This window comes from Diachasmimorpha longicaudata, chromosome 10, assembly GCF_034640455.1.
Source record: "Diachasmimorpha longicaudata isolate KC_UGA_2023 chromosome 10, iyDiaLong2, whole genome shotgun sequence".
NCBI lineage: Eukaryota > Metazoa > Arthropoda > Insecta > Hymenoptera > Braconidae > Diachasmimorpha > Diachasmimorpha longicaudata.
This window is the reverse complement of record NC_087234.1, coordinates 1,352,759-1,373,092: the sequence shown is the minus strand read 5'-3', so window position 1 is coordinate 1,373,092 and position 20,334 is coordinate 1,352,759. Positions and strand designations below refer to the sequence as shown.

At 34.1% G+C, this 20,334-nt stretch overlaps 3 protein-coding genes across 26 annotated transcripts in view; 1 reads left to right on the top strand and 2 right to left on the bottom strand.

Moving 5' to 3' along the window:
- Positions 1 to 53: 53 nt before the first annotated feature.
- Positions 54 to 4,921, bottom strand: LOC135166665 (uncharacterized). 7 transcript variants are annotated; one of them, XR_010299729.1, is made up of 6 exons: positions 4,188 to 4,921; positions 2,696 to 2,886; positions 2,509 to 2,608; positions 1,298 to 2,104; positions 1,099 to 1,183; positions 54 to 481 (listed from the first exon to the last, which is right to left on the bottom strand). XR_010299729.1 is itself a non-coding variant. In XM_064129152.1 (6 exons), the coding sequence occupies exons 1-5, from the start codon at positions 4,641 to 4,643 to the stop codon at positions 1,328 to 1,330; spliced, it is 1,419 nt and encodes a 472-aa protein (XP_063985222.1). In that variant the 5' UTR covers positions 4,644 to 4,921; the 3' UTR covers positions 54 to 481; positions 1,298 to 1,327. The 7 variants fall into 7 exon arrangements, 5 of the variants coding, with proteins under 5 accessions (XP_063985222.1, XP_063985218.1, XP_063985219.1 ...); XR_010299730.1 differs by having other exon boundaries at positions 1,099 to 1,152; XM_064129152.1 differs by lacking the exon at positions 1,099 to 1,183 and having other exon boundaries at positions 1,298 to 1,905; positions 2,011 to 2,104.
- Positions 4,922 to 6,187: 1,266 nt separating this feature from the next.
- LOC135166668 (mitochondrial import inner membrane translocase subunit Tim23-like) lies at positions 6,188 to 20,324 on the top strand. Of its 15 annotated transcripts, XM_064129167.1 has the most exons (7): positions 9,785 to 9,911; positions 11,154 to 11,657; positions 12,876 to 13,538; positions 14,003 to 14,450; positions 16,069 to 16,415; positions 17,085 to 17,292; positions 17,445 to 20,324. In XM_064129167.1, the coding sequence occupies exons 5-7, from the start codon at positions 16,069 to 16,071 to the stop codon at positions 17,673 to 17,675; spliced, it is 786 nt and encodes a 261-aa protein (XP_063985237.1). In that variant the 5' UTR covers positions 9,785 to 9,911; positions 11,154 to 11,657; positions 12,876 to 13,538; positions 14,003 to 14,450; the 3' UTR covers positions 17,676 to 20,324. The 15 variants fall into 15 exon arrangements, with proteins under 15 accessions (XP_063985242.1, XP_063985243.1, XP_063985244.1 ...); XM_064129169.1 differs by lacking the exon at positions 12,876 to 13,538 and having other exon boundaries at positions 11,154 to 11,553; XM_064129162.1 differs by lacking the exon at positions 12,876 to 13,538 and having other exon boundaries at positions 11,154 to 11,553; positions 13,766 to 14,450.
- LOC135166658 (uncharacterized) overlaps positions 18,735 to 20,334 on the bottom strand; it is a 37,002-nt gene continuing 35,402 nt past the window's right edge. For all 4 annotated transcript variants that reach the window (XM_064129130.1, XM_064129132.1, XM_064129131.1 and 1 more), the window contains 3 exons: positions 20,001 to 20,324; positions 19,736 to 19,918; positions 18,735 to 19,524 (listed from right to left, as the gene is read on the bottom strand). In XM_064129130.1, the coding sequence (XP_063985200.1) occupies positions 19,334 to 19,524; positions 19,736 to 19,918; positions 20,001 to 20,324 (698 nt within the window). In that variant the 3' untranslated portion in view covers positions 18,735 to 19,333. The remainder of the gene's footprint in view (positions 19,525 to 19,735; positions 19,919 to 20,000; positions 20,325 to 20,334) is intronic.

Below are 20,334 nucleotides of genomic sequence, written 5' to 3'. Positions count from 1 at the left end.
AGGATAGTTTGTATGTAGGAATTTGTTTCGAAAGATTTTTAAAAAATCATGAATAATGTGCATGTAATGGCATTTATTTTAAACGTACATCATTGAATTATAATGTAAATAAATGAAAAAAAAATTATCCATACAATAAAACATGTGTTTCTATACTCTAAATACTTCACTGCATCCTCCACTTTACTTAACTCATTAGATTTTATAAAATAATTGAATGAATAATAGCTACATTAGTCTTTGGAAATCTTCATCAAGAAGATCAAAGATAATGTAGTGCGTCTCTGGTTTGAAAAGAATCCTAATGTTTTTGTAATAATAAGGATAATCAAGTGAATTCAATCGAATTATCCTACATAACTGAAATTGCAGTATAAGATAACAAAAACAAAACATGAATGAAAAAAATAGCAATTTGATACTTGTTTTTGGTCTCTTCGATGTTTGGTTTATCTTGTAGGCGGTAACTCTTTCTGGAACACTGATAAAAAAATACTTTGATCAAATTTTGAATGGTAAAATGGCTCAGGTTACAAGATATATTTTTCTTGATTATAATTATACCTTATGATGAGGATGAAGAATTAGGGGAATCAAGGAAATTAGAATTTTTTAACGGATCCTTCTGCATGATTTCTGTGATATATTTTTTTATTTTTTGAAGACTTCTAATTGGCTTTTTTGTTCATAAGGCAAGAATGTTTTTTTTTATTTGCTCAAAGTGATGGGGTCCGTATAATAAATGAGTTAGACTGTCAGATTCAGATTTGTAAATTATAGTCTTTCAAATATTTACAGATAAATTTGGTATATTCTTAGTTACTTGGATCTGAGAATTTACTCTTTATGAAAGGTCACATACACTTGTAAAGAATGATTATTACTGTAGAAAAACACAGCACCAATGCAAAACAATCAACAAGTTTTCTATTAATTTTTCTTACAAATGCGTTTTTTAAATTATACCGGCATTAACTAATAATTTACTTAATACTACTTTTAATAGTAGTTTATTTTTGTTACTACTCTTTTGGGAGCATTTTATGTGTTTTCTGTATTTTTCCAAATTTAACTCTTTTTTCAAATACAATTTGTTACCTCAAAATTCCAGTACTATTGCTTCGGAAGATAATTTTCCTAGGAAATCATTTTCTGGGAAAAAATTGTCCAGGGACCATTAATTCTTGAACAGCCATTATGTCGCCAAAGGAAGTATTAATCATTAATTATAGGAAACAAGGAATACCTTCAAAAGGCCAAAACAATCAACAGATAAACGAATAAATTTCACTCTCACCTGGATGACCTAGAAGTTTCCATCAGGGATTTACTTCGCCCTTCGGTTGAGCCTGATGGGTAAAAGCTGCCCATTGACGTTAAGTGATTGAGCATCAAGGGCGAGTTTAGCTGACGCTGCATTTTCAAAATTAACAAATGCACAAGTACTGTCTGGAGTTCGGTAGACACTAGCAACACGTCCATAACAGGAGAATGCGCGTTTAAGAGCAGATTCAGTGATGGCACTGGTTAGTGATCCAACCCATACAGCTCTATTATTCACATTGATCTTAGGTGGAGTCTTGAGAACAGCTTTCTTCGCACCGGAGGCATTTATAACTCTCAACTCTCTAATCGCAGGTGATGGAGTTATGTGTTGAGCTATTTCGGAAGATTGATATTCTGACTGTCCTCTACGAACTACTTTACTATCAGAAGTAGATGAAGTATTTTTATTTTCATTAGGCTCTCTATACGGCAGGTCATCCTTAGCGAAAGAAGAAAAATTTGCCATCTCCATGAATAATCGTGCATAGGAGGGATTTTCTTCACTGTCTGATTCATATATGTCAGCATCCGAAATGGAGATGGAATTTTCAGGAGAGTCTTCGATGTTCCTGGTCTTTGCTAGATCAGTAAGGAATTCGATAGCCTCGTGGAAAGTGGAATAAGGAATGTCATAGAGAAGGTTGATTATGTCGGTTTCTGAGAAACCCATATTTTGAAATTTACCTATTTTCGAACGGAAAAGCTCACAACGGACTACTTTATTATTGGGGAATAGGTTCAGGCATTCTTTGAAGCACTGCTCAGCCTTCTCGAACTCCTGGGAAAAAGAAAATTTATTACTATAAAATTGTGATAAAGCTCTGACAAAAGCATTCATTTGCACTTATTTACTTGAGTAGCAGCGAGTTCAAATGAGAGAACACAGTGGAGAACTGATATTGTACTGAATGTAGTTAATCATTATTCTATACTACTTGCCAAGACAGTCCAGGCATCAGAGATAAAAATTCGATCAAGCCTTTATGAAAAGTAGCAGTGAATCTATTGAATCTACAAAATAATATCATCTAATTCTTTGCAATAGAATACCATCATCCAACATTTGTACGAAAAAGCTGGCCAACCCTTTGTTTGTAACGCAATAGAAACACATATGTTTCTCAATAATCTTTAAAACTGATTATCATTTTAATTTCCATTAGATATGATTTGATTATTTACCTCCATTCGCATAAATATTTGACCTTGTCTACATTTCAGCCTTGATAAGTTTATAGTATCATCAGTATGAGTCATTACAAATTGTATATCTCTGAGAGCTCTGTAAAAAAAGATAATCAATAAATGAATCCACCAGTTTCGATAATTAAATATCAAATTACGGTGCTGAAAGGCCAGGCCGACTCACTCTTCGTAATTTCCACTGCATAATTGTGAGTAACTTCTATTGAAATAATGTCGAATATCAGAGGAATCTAACGCAAGTGCTCTAGTTAAGAACTCGGTTCCTCTATCAGGCTTCCCTTCTATAATATATTTGTACGCCTCGAAACCAAAACCCTCGGATGTTTTATTTATTCCTCCTTTGGCAATTTTCCCCTGAAACATTTCAGCAAACAGTTCATATTGTTGTATTTGATGGTTTTAAGAAATTAATAAGTTGGATTATTTATTTATTTGTGAAAAACATTCAAATCGTTGCAACGTTTTTTTATTTACTCAAGAGATTGTGACAACTGAAGATTATTTAGAAGGGATGAGATGTCCTTCAGATGAGTTAAATTTTACCCGTGTTAAACAAGTTAGGGGATAGGGGAGGTAATTAGGGGATGTCTTCAAGGAGAGGTTTTTGGAAAAGTGGAGAGGGGATTATTGTGATACTGGAGGGTTAAAGAGCCAAAAAATAAAGGGACATTTGGCACGATTTACTGCGGATTCTAATTTACAATATTTAAATATTTGTTGTAATTACAAAGGTTTCTTACGAAGTGAAAATACGGGTTACATAAAATGTATTTATTTGTTATTTCACCTGCGAAGATAAGAGAATATTTTCTATGACTATCGAGACTGAATCATTTCTAATTTTAGTTTCAACTTTATGTTTATGTTCTCATAAAAATAAAGAATATGTCTGATCAATTATAGTGGATATAAAATACATTATGGGTTACAACTGAATAATAGAATTGAATTGAAATTGTTGAGATTATTGTAAAATGTCGGAAAACGCGGGGTGAAATGGGGTTCCAATGACAGCTCTCAGGTTCAAGTAAGAGGGCAGCAAAACTTTCGACTGTAGGGAAATTACTTCAGTACCTGGACTGAAAGAAAAATGTGGTAAAACGATCGGATTGATTTTTTATTTAAACCCCCACTGGGGTAGAAATCTATCGCATATTCCTTTGTATTCCGCGAATATTTCATCACATTTAAATAGTTATTTGAATGTATCGCATTCCGTCAACCTGAAACCTTATGGTAGCCGACATCACCGGAATCGCATGTGATAAAATACTTGTGATGGAATAATGATTCATTTTTAAGCGAATATGTCTTTATCGAGACTCAAGAGGAACCCAACTGATAAAATGACGTTCTGAAATGGCGAAACAATGGGATTCCCTTTTTATATGAGAGAAAATTCATCCAGCAAAATAGATTCCGTGGAACCTAGAATATTTTGTTCTCAGGGTGAGGTTGATATCTGTAACCCTGAGGACCAACGATTGAAGGATACAGTATGACTCCGCTGTTTGTTTAAAATACCGAGATATTTCGTTACATCAATTAATTGTTCTGTTTGCATTATTGAACAAGATCGAATAGTTGAGACAAAAAATAATCGTTCAGTTTGCTAAATTTTCCCTCAGTGTAACAGTTTAACAAAAGCCACCAACCTTTTTAACACGTTTGAAGCCATCTAAACACTCCTCCTGGAGTTCTTCCTCCGTTAAGTTCAATTTAACAGGTCTCAAAACATCTTCTTTATCTCGACCGACCTTCAGCCCAGTTTTCCCGATAATTGATTGTACAAAAGCTGACTCTACTTGGTTGGATATATCAAGATCATTACCACGACCATCATTCTCGCCAGGTTCAATAGTCTCCTCGGTGGAGCTCCTGTCACTTGTTTGACACATCTCAACGCCAGGAGGTTTTTTAAATTTACTATCATCCGGCGCTTCCGTTGCAGACTTAGCTTTCTTCTTCATCATCCTCTTATCGTGTTTTATATTACCCTTGGACTTTTTCCTGGCGACGACCTTGCTATTTTCACTGTTATTAATACCATTCTGCTTATTCTTCATCACTTCTTTTCCCTTGGCTTTGTTTTTCGATGGTTTAGGACACATTTTTGGAGGTATTCAAATGTTGTTTTAATTATTCAAAATGTAAAATTGGAAAGATCCAGCTACAACCGATTTCAACGATCCTCACACAATTTTGTCAAAGCAATTGAGATTTTATTATTGCCTTCAACAAATGTAACAGCAAATATAAAACTGACGAATTCTCTCGAAAAGTATGACAACAGACAGGCTTCAACGAGTTTATAGGGCGAGTGGGTGATGCACACACCAATCTGCTTGATCTGATTGGTTCTGACAAATATTGTACTGCTTGGTACATGAGAAGGAACCAGGTATCTCAATACAGATCCCCCCACTCGACGCTGGACTCCCCCGTTTGTGTTGTTCAATCCCCCTACCCAAAGCCGGTGATGTTCTTTTTTTTTGTAACATTGCTGATAAAAGAATTCTGCGGACTTCTGTGACTGGTTTTTCCAGAATTAACAAATTTTATCGTTTGTACTGGGTGTGTAACCGTTTGTACTGGGGTTTAAATGTTTCGTTAGTCATTTATTTTTAAGTGAATAAGTAACAATCCAACATGAGATTGGCTGACAGATTACTGAAAATTGATATTTTTCAATCGTTCTACTCCATATCGATCGACAGTCGTTTGTAGTTCAATAATTGAATTGTCTAATCCAAAGAGGCCTGAAGATAATCCGAAGAGGCCTGATTGCCTGAAGTAGAGGCTCAGTTCTGGGAGTTTGAGTGACGCCAGCAGCATCGTAGTACGTCACCAAGAAGAGGCAGGACGTCGCACGATCCTGGGGGGTCTGTACGTCAGCCGACTTAATAATTCCTCAATAACAGTTTCGCTGTTAGATACAGAGGGACTAGTTAAAAATGGAGGTGTAGTTATCTGTCTCCCCGAGATGCTCTTTTTTCTATGGAAATTAGATAACATTAGGATGAGCAGAAAGGAGGATATGAGGATGTTTGATTTAAAATTAGGGAGCGATCTCCATCTCTACCATTTTTTTTACCTTTTTGACAGAACAATCGAATGATTTCTTGATTCGGGATTTCAAAGAAACTCTGAAAATGAGAATTGTTTGTAGTAAGATCGGGATTAAGAATTATTTTCAATTAAAAACTGGCAGACACCCCAGCATTGCATGTAGTGCCCTGCCTCTTCTGGGGTAAGGTACTACGAAGCTACTGGTATCACTCAAACCTCCAGAGCTGAGCTATCAGTCAATCCTCTTTGTGGTCCACTGTAATTCATGCCATCGCCATTTTCCCTAGATCATTTCCAGGAACAGAATGTGTCCATCTGAGATTGTACAAATGATCCCCTCCCCCGGGTGGGGCGGGGTAATGAATAAAAAAGTTAACAAAAATTCGTACTTTTATTTTTGCCCTTTATTTTCTTATATTTTAAAATACGTTTTACATTTTTTCTGGCTTTACTAATTATTTTTACAATTTTAAAAATACTTCCTTTAATACCGAACAGCTGAATGGCTGAGCGATAAGGAGTTGAGGGGAAGGTCAATTCGTATCTGACTTTTTCCCTCCGTAATTGGGCGCCATCTTTGGGAAAATTTGTAAGTTTGTTTCTTGCTTGTGTGGTGTCCCACGTTTGGAAGAATTTCGTGGATTTCCCAAAAATTTCGAGCAATTTTCACCGAAAATGATAGATTTGAGGGGTGATAATATCAACAAAGATGGTCCGGTGTCAAGAAAAAGCAATGACGATCTCAATATCCCAGGTGAGATGACCTGTTAATGATTTTTTTCAAGGTTTTCTGGTACATAGTATCGATTCTAACCTCAAAAAGTTACAACATGTTATCACGAAGAATCAATTCAATTTTTTCAAGAGAATGTGTCTTATCGGTTATCTAATGACATTTGTGGGAGAGAATGGTCGGAATGAATTTTTTAAGGAGTCAGAAATGTCTGATGGACTTCTAACCTATTCTGAGGGACAATCGTCAATGATTTTGGAGGCTCAAAGGGGAAAAATGATAACGATTTGCCCTATTAATGATAAAAAACAATGGGTTTTCTTCAAAAACCCATTTCCTCGTACATTCTGATGAAGGGCTGAGGGTTGGAAGTGAAAATTAAATTTGGGAAATTTTCAAGGACACATGACAGGAGTCAAACCATTAGTTATGTAAATATTTTTAGATTCGCCCAAGTTTGTATGGCTACACTGAGGAAAAATATTGTAGATTCTACGGAATATATTTTGTTGAATGCATATTCTTTCATATGAAAATAGAAATCCATTATTTCAACGTATTAAAGCTTCATTTTACCAGTGGGCTCCCTATAGAACGAAGATGATGACATATTCGTCATAAAATGAGTCATTATTTCATTGAAAATATCTTATTACATACGATTCCGTTAATGTCGGTTACAGTAGGTATTCAGATCAACGGACTGCGATACATTCAAATAACTATTTAAATGTAATGAAATGTTCAGGGAATCCAAAGGAATATAGAATCGATTTGACCCCATGTGATCAAATCATGAAGATTCTGCTTGTGGCCTGCAGAATCAACGATTGAAGCATACAGTTTAATCACGCAATCCATTAAAAGTACCCAGATATTTCATGTCAAAAAATATTTTATCTGTTTGACTACATTTTTAGAAACATTTTTATAACACCTCTAGATTGACATTAAGGGGGGATCCTGCTTTAGAGGCTTCAAAAAATCTATATTTTCAAGGATTTTTTTGAAAAGGAAAGAAATGTCTGATTGAAATGAAACTCTTAGGATTTATTCTTATATATTTGAAGAGTCTTCTCAAATTTTTTTATTATTATACATTAGATATTTTTCATGTTTGAAGAAATTTACGGAGGCACCTCGAGTGTGCAATTTCTGTGTGGTGGGGAAGATGCAGGTCGCAATTTTCATGTGAAACAAAAAAACAAAAGAAATTTTTAATTTTCAATAGTGTAATTCCTAGGTGAACCACGAAAATTCAACAAAAAGTGAAAAATTCAACAATTTTTCGCAGATTGAAAAAAAAATGCATTAAAAAAAAAAATTACTTTAAATCGTTTAAAAACCGGATTAATGTTAACTTTCTTAAGATATGTTAGGTTCACCTAGAAGAGAATTTGATTCCAAATACAACGATTTTGATTCGTTTCGATAGGACGTTTACTTTTTTCCTATCTTGCCCCTCAATTTGAAAAAATCATAAAAATGGAAATCCGAGAAATGGCGTGTCAAAGTTTTCGTGATGCTCGCATACCTGCTCGACGCTTGCTCACTATTTCGTCTGTATCTCCGGAAATAATCCGAATTTTGTTCTGAAATTTTGGAGACATATTCTTGGATAGTTTAGGAAGTGACTTACGCAAAAAAAAATCGATTTTTTGAAGCCTCTAAAGCAGGCTCCCCCCTTAATCGAATCTTGCGTTAGTTTTTGTTTCACGAGTTCTTCAATGATTTCTCATGACACCTATTGGTCATTAGACATTAGAAATCCCTTCAGGAAATGGAGGCCACTTGATTTGTAATGATTTCTAGAGATTTTTTCCTGGATATTCAAGCGAGTGAGCTCTGATTTTTTTATTCACCAGCTCCTCAAGGAAAAACCCAATATCTGATAATTCGATAATTCTATCCATTTAAAATAAAAAGTTTCACGACATTTTTGATCATCTCATGTACCCCCAAAGATATTTGACAAAAATAATAATCTACCAATAACAGTAGTAAGTAATAATGAATAATAATAAAAATAAGCATAATAAAAAGTGAATTTTAGAACTCGACTGCGATTATTTTATGAATATTTTGAATTTGTTCTCCGTTATTAATTAGCTTGGTATCATTTCAGTAACTTCTCAACAAGGATTGACTCCTCTCAGTCCGTACCTGAACTTTGATCCGTCATATCTACCTAATAGTCAACCGGAGTTCATTTTTCCTGAGGGAGCTGTCAAACAAAGAGGGAGATTTGAGCTGGCATTCAGTCAAATTGGAGCTGCGTGTATACTTGGTGCTGGATTCGGTGGGGCAACTGGTTTTTACAGAGGACTCAAGGCCACAACACTGGCTGGACAAACTGGAAAACTTAGGAGAACTCAGTAAGATTGTCAACATAATAAACAAATTTATATCTAGATGATTATAAATGAAGAGAGAATTTCACAAATTTTGTTGCGTTAAGTTTTCTATCATTTCGTTGATACGTTATTGTTGTAGCATATGACGCACTATACTTTATTCAATTATGATTGTTAATGCATTTTTTTAAATCCAGATTAATAAATCATGTGATGAAAAATGGTGCATCAGTGGCAAATACTTTGGGAGTTGTAACTGTCATGTATAGTGGATTTGGAGTCCTTCTTCAATGGGTTAGAGGAACAGACGATTTCGTTAACACTCTCACTGCTGCTACTGCTACCGGAATACTGTTCAAATCAACATGTATGTGTCCATTATTTTTAAACGGTTACTAAACATTATCTCAGGGAGACAGTGTATTCAAATCAATCATGGATAGAACTAAATATTTTGTAGATTTTCGTTGAATTTTTTTTTAAAACGTTATTGACAGTTGACATAGTTTTCTTCAAAAAGAATTACATCAATATGTCATGTAAAGTCCTATTGATGACATCTCGTCGAAACATTTTTTCCAGTTAAACAAAAACTCAAGAATTTAACGGCCCCGAAGAGAAAAAAAATTGAGTGTCTGCAGGCCCAACGTCAAGACTCAATGTATTCTTTATCTTTAATTATTTGTCTTTAAATATATATGATTGATTTTCAACACACGAATCTCACTCCAATAGTTGACAATTTTTTAAACTCATCTCAGTTATGACTTAAATGTCAATTGGCGATTTCCAAAGCTGAAATTCATTTTGTAAAAGTGATAATTTCATTCATTCAATTCAAGTCTTTAATAGTTTAATAATCTTCAATAATAATAATGGACAAATATGGTTTTACAGCTGGAGCTCGAAGGTGTGCGATTGGTGGTGGTGTTGGATTAGGACTAGCTGCGCTATACTGCCTGTGGAACAGTCGTGAAACCCTAACTGAGTTGAGGCATCATAGCATGAATCCAGCGTAAGATGTGTGTAGATTTTTTACCCCCGGTAGAAAGCTTGCAAAAAAAATCACACTGCAATAACTAATTATCTCTTTCAGATGATAACACGATAATTCAAACATTGACACGTCGCAGAGGTCAAGTTTTCTATAATAGATTAAACAGTGGTTAACTTTGCCAGTGTCCCTAGTCTTGAATCAATTGCAATTACCATGAATTATTAAGGTTAATTGAGTTATCAATTTTCTCTTTGATTCGCATAGTTCAGAGAGCAATTTGAGGGGAGATGTTGCCATTTTTTCATTCATAACATGTAATTAATTCACATAATAAATCGCTTTAAAGGCTATTTGTCGGTTTCTAGTCTTTCAATATTTTAAAATTAACTTGTATCGTTATTTACTAACTTTTCCCCTAAAATTTACTTGTTATTGTGTAAATAAACAAATTTAATACACTGAGAGGAAAATATCGTAGATTTTGCAGAACATATCTTGTTGAATGGATATTCTTTCGTATCAAACTAGAATTCTATTGTTTTAACATCTTAATTCTTAATTTTCCTTTTCAAATAAAATAGGGTGTAATTATAAAAATTCAACTTTTTTCATTATTTTAGCATTCAGTGTTATGAGCACCTACTGATTGAAGAAAAAAAATTATACGAAATATTCGTATAAATAGTGAAATATCGAAATCTTTTATAAACTCAAATCGGATTATTAGAAGTGGATTTAATAGAAAAAAATAAAGACAATATGGTGCCCCTAAACGGGGCTAACGATGAAATTTGAAATCGAGAGTCATGTCTAGAATTGTGATTTACCCATTTATTTATTCGACAGGGAATCATTTAAGAAAAATGTGGTGCTTATCGCCCTTCACATGAGGTACAAAATTAAAAAATTCAAGTTATTTTCTGGTGTTGTTCTGTCCTGCGCGACTTATTCAAAGCCTCGGATGTTATGTCAACACCTAATTTTTCTTTTCTAGTCGGTTTATTTGGCTTAGATATCACGACAAATGTGTGGCGGAACGTTTTTACATACGCTGAGAGAAAAATTTAGTAAAATGTAACGATTGTTTCATAAAATCAAGATATGTTTCATAAAATCTACAACATTTTCCTCTCAGTGTATTTATTTTAAACAATGGATGCCAAATTAAGAAGGAGACGGATTAATTATTATTTGATCTTCGAAAAAGAATAGGAATCATCGCATATTCAATTGGTATTACTTCACATTAATCCTGTCAGGTCACGCAAGTTGTTTACAAAAAATTTCGTCATCCCCTAGTTGACAAAAGCTGTATTGACAGAGAAGGTAATTCTCTAGAAAAATATCCTCTCAACTTTGTTTTATAATTCCCTTCCATGGATATTCACAAACTAATGCAGGTGGTACCGAACGTAGCTATTCTCAAAATTAAAATCTTTAACTCGTTTTTTAATAATTTCTATTTCAGATCCAAGTGACAATCTGACCTCCTCACCACCTCTGGGCTAGCAAAAAATTCTCCACCTCTGTAAATAGTAAATGACACAAAATCGACACTGACGGAATTAATTAATGCGAAACTGCTGTATGGTACAATTAATTAATGTATTACCAAGAAGAAAATCTAAACAAAGGAATAAATTATAAATTGCAGTTATACCAAATCACAAAGACGATTTATCCTTCTTTGTCGGATTAAATTCATTCTGTGTATCTATGTCGTCTATGACAGCCGAACCCACGGCGAACGTAATCTTATCTTATTCTATCTCAACCGGACGGGTACCTGATAGTGATTGGGTACAACAGTCTCTATTCCAACCAGAACAGATACGAAAACGAATTTTTGAAGATTTTAGTTTCTAAAAGTGAGAAAAAAGCGCCGACGATTCACACAAGCTCTCGAATTCTTCGTTCATCTTTAACTAATTAAGTTATTCAATTAGAATTGGATTGAGAACGTCAAATATTAGTGAGTGAAGAAAATGTTCAAGTGTTTAAAAACTTCAGAAAATGATTTCCAGTGTTTTGAGCGGCAGTGAATAATAATATCTCAATATCTCAGATATATATTCCTTTTTTATGACCCTCTTTTGAGCTCTAATGCCTCAGCGAAAATAATTCTACGTAATTCGATATTCAAAGCTTTTTAGTAAATTTCACAAGAAATTATGAGTATTTGTGTAATTGCCTGGGAATAATAATCGACTGTGTGAACAGAATGAGCGCATCAGAATTTGTGGAGATGTGTGACGAAGTAATAGACAACTTTCGAAACGTTATGCTGGAAGCTTAAGAGAACACGCCTCCCTTAAATAAATATTTAAACTGTCGCCTTGGGAGTTTTATACTTGTCGTGGCCTCTCGTGATTTTTACCTGTGATTCACCGTTTCCAGTAGAATAAATAGATAAATGTCCATTGTGCATTCAGAAAAATGTACAGAGTTTTCCGGGATGAGTTTTTACACTTGTATAAAACCTATTTCTTCTTCGGAATGGAAGCTTTGTTTTTTGGCACCATCGAATCGAAGATTTTTCATTGGAAATAGAAGAAAAATGCTGTACGCTGGCAAAATTTTGCAGAAAAATCAATTTAAATGAATTTAGTATAACTTTCATGCACCGAAAAGTAATTTGCAACTCATTTTCTACAGATGAAAAATACGTCTTTAAGGATGTGCAGTATTGTTTAAGGCAAAATTAATGCTTTTCTCCGTTTTTTGGCAGATTATCGATGAGATTAACGCGAAAAAATATCACGTTTCTATTTTTTTTTTAATTATTCACTGATTCACGAGGTTTCAAGAGGTAGCGAAACTTTTCCTGCATTTTTTTCGACTTTTAAAGAGAATCGCAGATCTGTAGGAAAAATGCAAGGAAATCAAATTTCTTTTTTGGCAAAATAACAAGAAATCGCACATCCACACATTTTCTAAAAACTTTTTTCGACGTTTCATGACATTCGATATTATTTTCAGGCAGAATTACAAAATTCTAAAAATGAAGGATTACAAAACTTCCATTTAAAAGCAAAAAATAAAATAAAAAACGAGCAACTCGGTAACAAATGTATTTTCACAAACGGCAAAAAACTGCTTTCCGTGGATTATCCCATAAAATGTTAAGAGTTAATCAATACCTATTTCAATCTATCAACAAATGTCAGCTGTCATGATGGCACTCTTGTAGATCAAATAATAATAATCTCCTACCAATTTTATAAACGAAAGATAAAATATTTTTCAATCACGGTTTCACTGTGAGATATTTTCGTATTGAAAAAGTGCAATCATCTACAACTTATTTGTTTCTTGAGATAATTATTTCGTTATGATCAACAACAAAGCAATTATTAATGCTTGAGAGTCTTGCATTTGACGAATTTTGTTTTTTGGCCAGTTTAACTAGCGATTTTATAGCCCCAAACAGGTCTCGTACGAGAACCTGTTTGTTTTATTCTCAGTGTACACAGTAAAATGTGGACGGATTTTTTATTTGTTAATACGCAAATCCCTGTAGAAAATATTTTTCGATGTCTGGTTTTCATGCACTTGCTGTTAGGAGTAGGCTAAGACGGAGAAAAAAAGTTTTTCGTTTGAACTCTGTTTATTTATACGATTTTTCAATCAATATGTCAAAAAAACAACACTTTAACTTCATTTTAAATTTTGTGTGGAGTGAATTGAGGCCTACAACCAATGTTACGACAAAAATTTTGCTATTACCCATAGATTTGGAGATATTGCTAAAAACGCGAGTCAGAGACGAGCGAACTTATCTCGTTTTACCATGTCACAACTGAATAACTTTCATGAAATGGAAAGTGTTTTTCCGGAAGAAGCCTTCGATAATGTAATGCTATCAGTTGCATTTTCATTATTTATGAAATTATTTCACTGATTACTGTTTCGATGCCAAAATGCTCTCAATTCTTGCGACTTTGGACTCACTACATACGAATCTCTTGAATTTATCGGTGCAATTTTCTTTCACATTTTCATTTCATTTGACATTTCCTTTGACGTTGTCAATTCAAAAACAATTAACATCTCAAGCACTTGACTTCCTTCACATTCCAGATATTAATACAAATGAATCACCAGACAAATTGGAAAAAATAAGCATAGAAATCTCATTAGCAACAGATTTAGATAATTTTCCTAACGCTACGTTTTCTCGACGTTCTGGGTTTTTGATGTATTTACGACCGTAACATTCCTCAGAACATCTAAACAAAGACTATTTTTAAAAGTAGAAGAAAATTAGAAACTGCCCACGAAACTAGAACAATTATTCACATTACACCAATAATTTAGGAGAAGAAGAAAAATGACGAAATTTGAATCCTTCAATACTTGGAGTTTTGTCATCATAAATAATGAATGAACTCTAATGTCAATCGATGAAGAATGTCTATGGATTACTGATCAAACTGAAGACTTCCCCAGTTCTTGGTCAACTGTTGCGCAGTGCACAGTGTTCCGTAGTGTTCATAAACAGTGAAAAACCGTTGGGGATCGAAAGATGAGATTGAGATAACATTTTTTTCCATTTGAAGTTGACCGATAACAGGAATAAAAGTGAAAAGTGACCAATGACATTATTGCCATAACATTAAATATTTTCTTTCGTTTATGATAAGAACAACGTGATGTTGTGATTATGGCGTAAAATTAGAAAAACAGAAAACTATTCGATGCGTCAAATAAAAATTAGTAATCACTGGTGAAGCGATAAAACAGAATACGTCGACACATTTTCACGGTAAGTTTTTTATAGATGTGGTTAAAAATTAAGATTTATAGTTCAATGTAGTTCAGATTTTTTTTGGAAAAAATATGAAAATTATAAAATGAATGTGCACAAATATCAGAAATTGTATTCAAATTTCGTAGTGTTATTTACAAATATTTCACTTCCAATTAATTAATTAAATTTGGAAATTCAAGTTTATGCAAACAAAATTTATAAAAACTATGAACATTTAGCATCATTACATTTACATTTTACACGACATTATTTTTTAGTATTCTTAATTTATTGATAAATAATGAAAAGTGATTAAACCCAAGACAATTAAATATTCATAAATTATTCATAGAAAATACTCATAATTTTCAAATTTCGTGATTTTTTTGGGTTGTTATCAATCTTTGCCTACAACTGCACTTTTTATTTGTTTCTCAATCCAAGATACACTTCCTGGCGGTTAAAGATCGAAATTCAAATTGATATTTGCAAGACTCGGACAATAATATATGTATACATATACATATACAATGTATTTGGTTCCGTCATGTACACTCATTCGGGCTTTCACATTCTGTTCTCTTCCCTGTGTCCCTTGCAATAACTTAAATTAAGTAAAGCAGTACATAATTTCATAATTTTCTAAATTTTCCTTATTCATAATTTCAATCCAGCGTAGGAATATTCTTAAATGGTAGTGGTTCGGTCTAGTATGATTAACACCGACAATATCTTCTCTGGATAATTTCTATTGTCTCTACCAGGAGCATGAACATTCTCTAAAATGTAATTCAAAGTATTTGGTGCCTTTTTTCTTAAGATTCGTAGTCTGTCTCAGAATATTTGTTGGGCTACATATTTCGTCTGCTTAAAAATGATTTCGATAATCGGTGCAGAGAACGGGGAACCAAATTTTCATACACTGAAAGAAAAATATTGTACATTCTACGGAACACATTTTGTTGGATGCATGTTCTTTCATACGACAATAGAATTCCATTGTTAAAACATTTTAAATCTTAATTTCACCAGTGGGTTCCCTGTAGAGCTGAGATACTGACATATTCGTTTGGAAATGATTCATTATTCCATTGTAAATATCTTATTGCATGCGATTCTGTTGATGTCACCTACGATAAATTTTCAGATCGACAGAATGCGATACATTCAAATAACTATTTTAATGTTATGAAATATTCGGGGAATCCAAAGGAAGATACGATAGATTTAAACCCCTATGTGATCGAATCATGAGGTTTGTGTTTAGAGCCCTCATAATTAATGATTGAAGCTGACAGTTTAATGAAACAATCCACTAAAAGTACCCAGATATTTCGAATCCTCAAGAACTTATTCCATTGGCGCTATTAAAAAACACTGAGTATTTAAATTAAAAAATAATCCGTCAGTTTACTATATTTTTTTCTCAGTGTAATTTTACTGAACATTTCTCTTCGTGCGGTTAAATTACTCGCAAATAATAAATCCCCTTTAGCTGAAAGCTTTCCGGTAAATGCCTATTGTCAGAAAAATCTCTCTTGCATTTTTTCTTGCAATAAGCTACGTTAAAAACTGAACAAACTAGCAAATTAATGTTGAAATCATATACAGCCGTTCTTAAATTGCAATACAGATGAATGGAAATCAGGCAGAAAAACGCCTGGGGATTCTCTACTCGTTATCAGCGATATTCTCAACAATGTCCCTGGTATGCATCTTAATTGCCTGGCAACACTGGTCTCGCACCCTGAACGGATGCGTCGGGATCGACGTTGATTGTGGTTGTATTTTGTACGGTGTTAACTCGTTTAGCACCTTTATGGGTGGTGACGTCAAGATCTGCCACTTTGGCGTGTACGGACTCGTCCCAGCAATTTTTATGGGCGTTATTCTTGGATTCTACCATGGGTACAGATCGTGCATCACGCGGAGTCTTGATGAGCCAAAAGTTACGAGAGGAATTAGCTATTACAATAACAGGTGATTTTTTTTTTAATTTAGAGGTATTTTACCGGTATCTTAAGACAAAAATGAAGCAAAAATCACCGTAAAACGTGAGATTTTGCATCTAAAAATGTTGTCTGTTTATCGATACATTTATCGATTGGGCATCAACATGATTACTTGGTCAATGGCTGGTTAATCGTTAATCGATGACTAGGTGATGATCAATTAACTGATCACTATTAGTTCAAATGACCGAAGACCGACTGGTTGATCATTATTCGATTGGTAGTCAATCCTCAGTCGATCAATTGAGCAAAGATCGTTTAGCACTTGACTGAGTGCATAACTCGATTCTACTATTGAGCAATCTCTCAGGGGAGATATAAACGAATAGATTTGTAAATTTACTGGATTTAATCAAACGGTACGAAAAACCGAAAATTTATATATTTTATACATTGACGTAATTTTATTTGTTTTTCTCTTTCATGGTAGCAAGTTTTTAATCTAAGAATGAAAAGATGAAACAATCCTCTTAGAAACAAATGTCAAAATCGTATTGTTTTAGTGTGTGATCGATGTGCACCTACGCAGTTTTTTATATAGCTCTGAAATGAATGTAGAAATGACTTTCATGGAAAAGTTGACCTTCGGAGTATTACTTTACTACCCCTCATTCAATTGATTGTTATCTTTTCGTAGGAGTGATAATGAAGGTGGTGTGGTTGTAATAGCTCCCAAGGGTAGATCGCCCTGTAAACAATGGATGACGCCTACTTTCTTAGCTGCATTGATCGGTTGTCTGTCGTTGGCACATGCTGTCGTTGTCACTGACGGATATTACAAGACTTGTGAGCAATATACGAAACAGACACTTCAAATGTTGGGATCCAGGGGGAGAGAAGCTGAGGTGAAAAGAATTAATGAAATAATGATTAATAACTAAATTATTTTATCTTCGTATATCATTTCGAGTTTTTACGATTTATTCCTATCCCACCCACAATACCTTGTACCGTATTCACCGAATAATTGGAGAAATGAAAATCTCTTTGTCACCAGGTGATACATAACCGCCTAGGATGTGGGTCAATCTTTGATTTTATGGATTACCTTCAACCGGACACTAACAATTGGAGGCGAGGTGACGAGATCAACACGGGTTTAGCACTTCAACTCGCAATCTCATCATCTTGGTTCAATTTCTTCATTTGGGGACTTATTATGTGCATCAACTTGGTAATGGCCAGGCAGGTGCATCGCATTTTGGGAGATAAACTCTGGTGCTGTTGATGTTAAGGACCATTAATAAACCTAACAAAATTCATCAGAACCAGCCAATTTGCGCTATACGTACAATTATGTTGGTGATTAGTGATTACATGAGAAAATGTCAGGATACCTTTGGTTGGGAATTTTATCAATGGCGAAAATGATTGTCAATAGGACCTACCAGTCGATTACAAACCATTGAAAACGGTGGCGTGCTGATTGCTGAATCCTGTTAGATGTGTTTGATTATAATAGCCAATCGTTTGTGAATTTGGAAAATGGGGTTTGGAGGGGCAGCTCTCACAACTGTGCGGTTCTACATATTTGGACGTATGACATGGATTACCTCCTCGAGGTTCTCCGTGAGTGTGATGTTGGCACTTTGAGAAAAAATGATGCCATCGTTGGAAAGTCTTCACCAGCTTGCTGACAGATCTGGATACCATCGATCGTGGTTTTCTAAATTGAAACATGCGGAGATCATTTAACACACAATGAACATTAATTTATTCGACTCGTGGTCGGTCTCAATGCGGGTTTTTACATTTACAAGAATTGAGTTACTGATTATTTTATGGTTGATTTAATTGGTGATTTAAGAGTTGATTTAACTGGTGAGTTACTTGAAAATTCTGAGGTGATTTCTCGTTGAACGTTGAAACTGAACTGGTTAATTGAGGGGGTGTAATAGTGAAAATAATTCGACTGGTGACCGTTGACCGATGAATCACGATCATTGTCGTAGTTTTCCGATGATTGGCGAAGTGCCTTCCGATCCGGTTCAACTATGTTCTAAACAAATATTTATTGTAGTCCTTAATTTCCTGCACAAAAAAAAGGTTCTGATAAATATTTTATTATCTCTCCTCGATTTCGAGATATTCTTCAAAAACTGGTCACCAGTCAGTGACTTGTCTCGTTCTATGACTTCACTATTTGATTTAGTCAATTATAAATTGACAATTTGCATGAAACGAGAGTTACGTCAACTGAATGCATTCTACAAATTTCATTTCTCCACCAAGAAAATAATATAAAATAATATTTCTTCTAAAATACAGTTTCTATGAATTCAAAACATAATTTTATTTGTCTCATTTATTGCAACTTTAGCCAGTCGAACACTAAAAAATTGGTCCAAAAGGTGAACATCCTTTTTTATTCATTTATCAGAAATTTTCAATAATATCATAACTCTCACCATAACAGTTTTGGTTTTCTGCAAGATAAACGGAATTAGTCGATCCGAAGATCATTTACAATTACAATTGAATATTGTATGATACACAGATGTCTTTATGTTACACAGGATTGAATCTTTTTCTTGTTTAAATATAACAAGTTGACATAACAATTTAACAACAAAATAAGCCAACAAATATTATAAATACATGTGTGTTTGTTGTTTCGTTTTATGCCTATACATTATGTTATTATATTACTTCAAGTAAAATTAGTCACATTATATATAGAAAAAAGAAATTGATCCGTGAAGTTTTACTAAGTTTACGGATGAAATTGAAGTCTTGGAAGTCGTACGCATGTCGCACAAGATGTCCTCTCATTCGTGACGATATTTTCTCCCTCGTTTTTTCGATGAAAAAAAAAAATTAATTATGGAACAACAAATACTGCTGACAGAGTACATTAATTTATGGATTCGGATGATGGAATTATCCTCATGCTTGTTTTGGATGTGCCACTGGTGCTGGATTTGGATCTGAACGGAAGCACGAAAGAAGAAAACCAGTGTACAATGCGAACAAAACCCCCATTGCTATCAGCATGTACATGTAGATGTTGAGTTCCGGCTGACGGAACCTATTTTTCCTCAGCCATTCAAGGACCTCTCCTTCCTTGTGTAAATCACCTGCAAATTCAATTGTCATTAGCTTATTTCTGAATAAAATTGAAGGGAGGTAGATAGACAGATTCGTTCATTTTCATAAGCAGTGAATTATTTAAGAAACAAAATAAAGAAATCAAGGAAATTTTCTGAACTCCGATTCATTTTCGATGACTTCTTCAAACCAAAAATGTCTCGCGCTGTATTTTCTATTAATTCAATTTTATTTACTCACCTCGATAAATACTTGGAAATTTCTTACGGAAGTAAACAATCGCCGGTAATTTTGTAACTCCCCATTTCCTGGCATAACGTGTATCCGCCATTTTAACGAACGTTATATCTAGATTATCAGTTTCACTGTCGATACTTTCTAGTTTTTGATTAACTTCGGCGCTCTCCTTGTTGTTGTGTTCATCTAAAAAGCAAATGTTCCCTTTATCAAGGCTCATTATCCCTTCACACCCTATCACAAATCATTTGTTGTTGACATAACTTACAGAAAAAAACAGTTACGAATTCGTTTTCCTCTAATAATTTATCCAACATCTTCCTGTTGACCTCTTCGATCTCATTTTTTATTTCGAAGACATCCTGAGATGTTAGCCACTGCAGAATCTTGTCAGCTTGAGTCAAATCTCCATCGTAAATTAGGGGCATTTTTTTTCTAAAATAAACTAATGACGGAACGTTGATGATTTGGTATTTTTCCGCAGCCTCTGGACTTGATATCTTAACAAAGTCAATCCCAAAGAGATCTGCTTCACCGTCGATTTGCTCCAGAGCTTCCATTATCTCATCGCACTCTGGACAGTCTTCATCATCTTCAAGAAT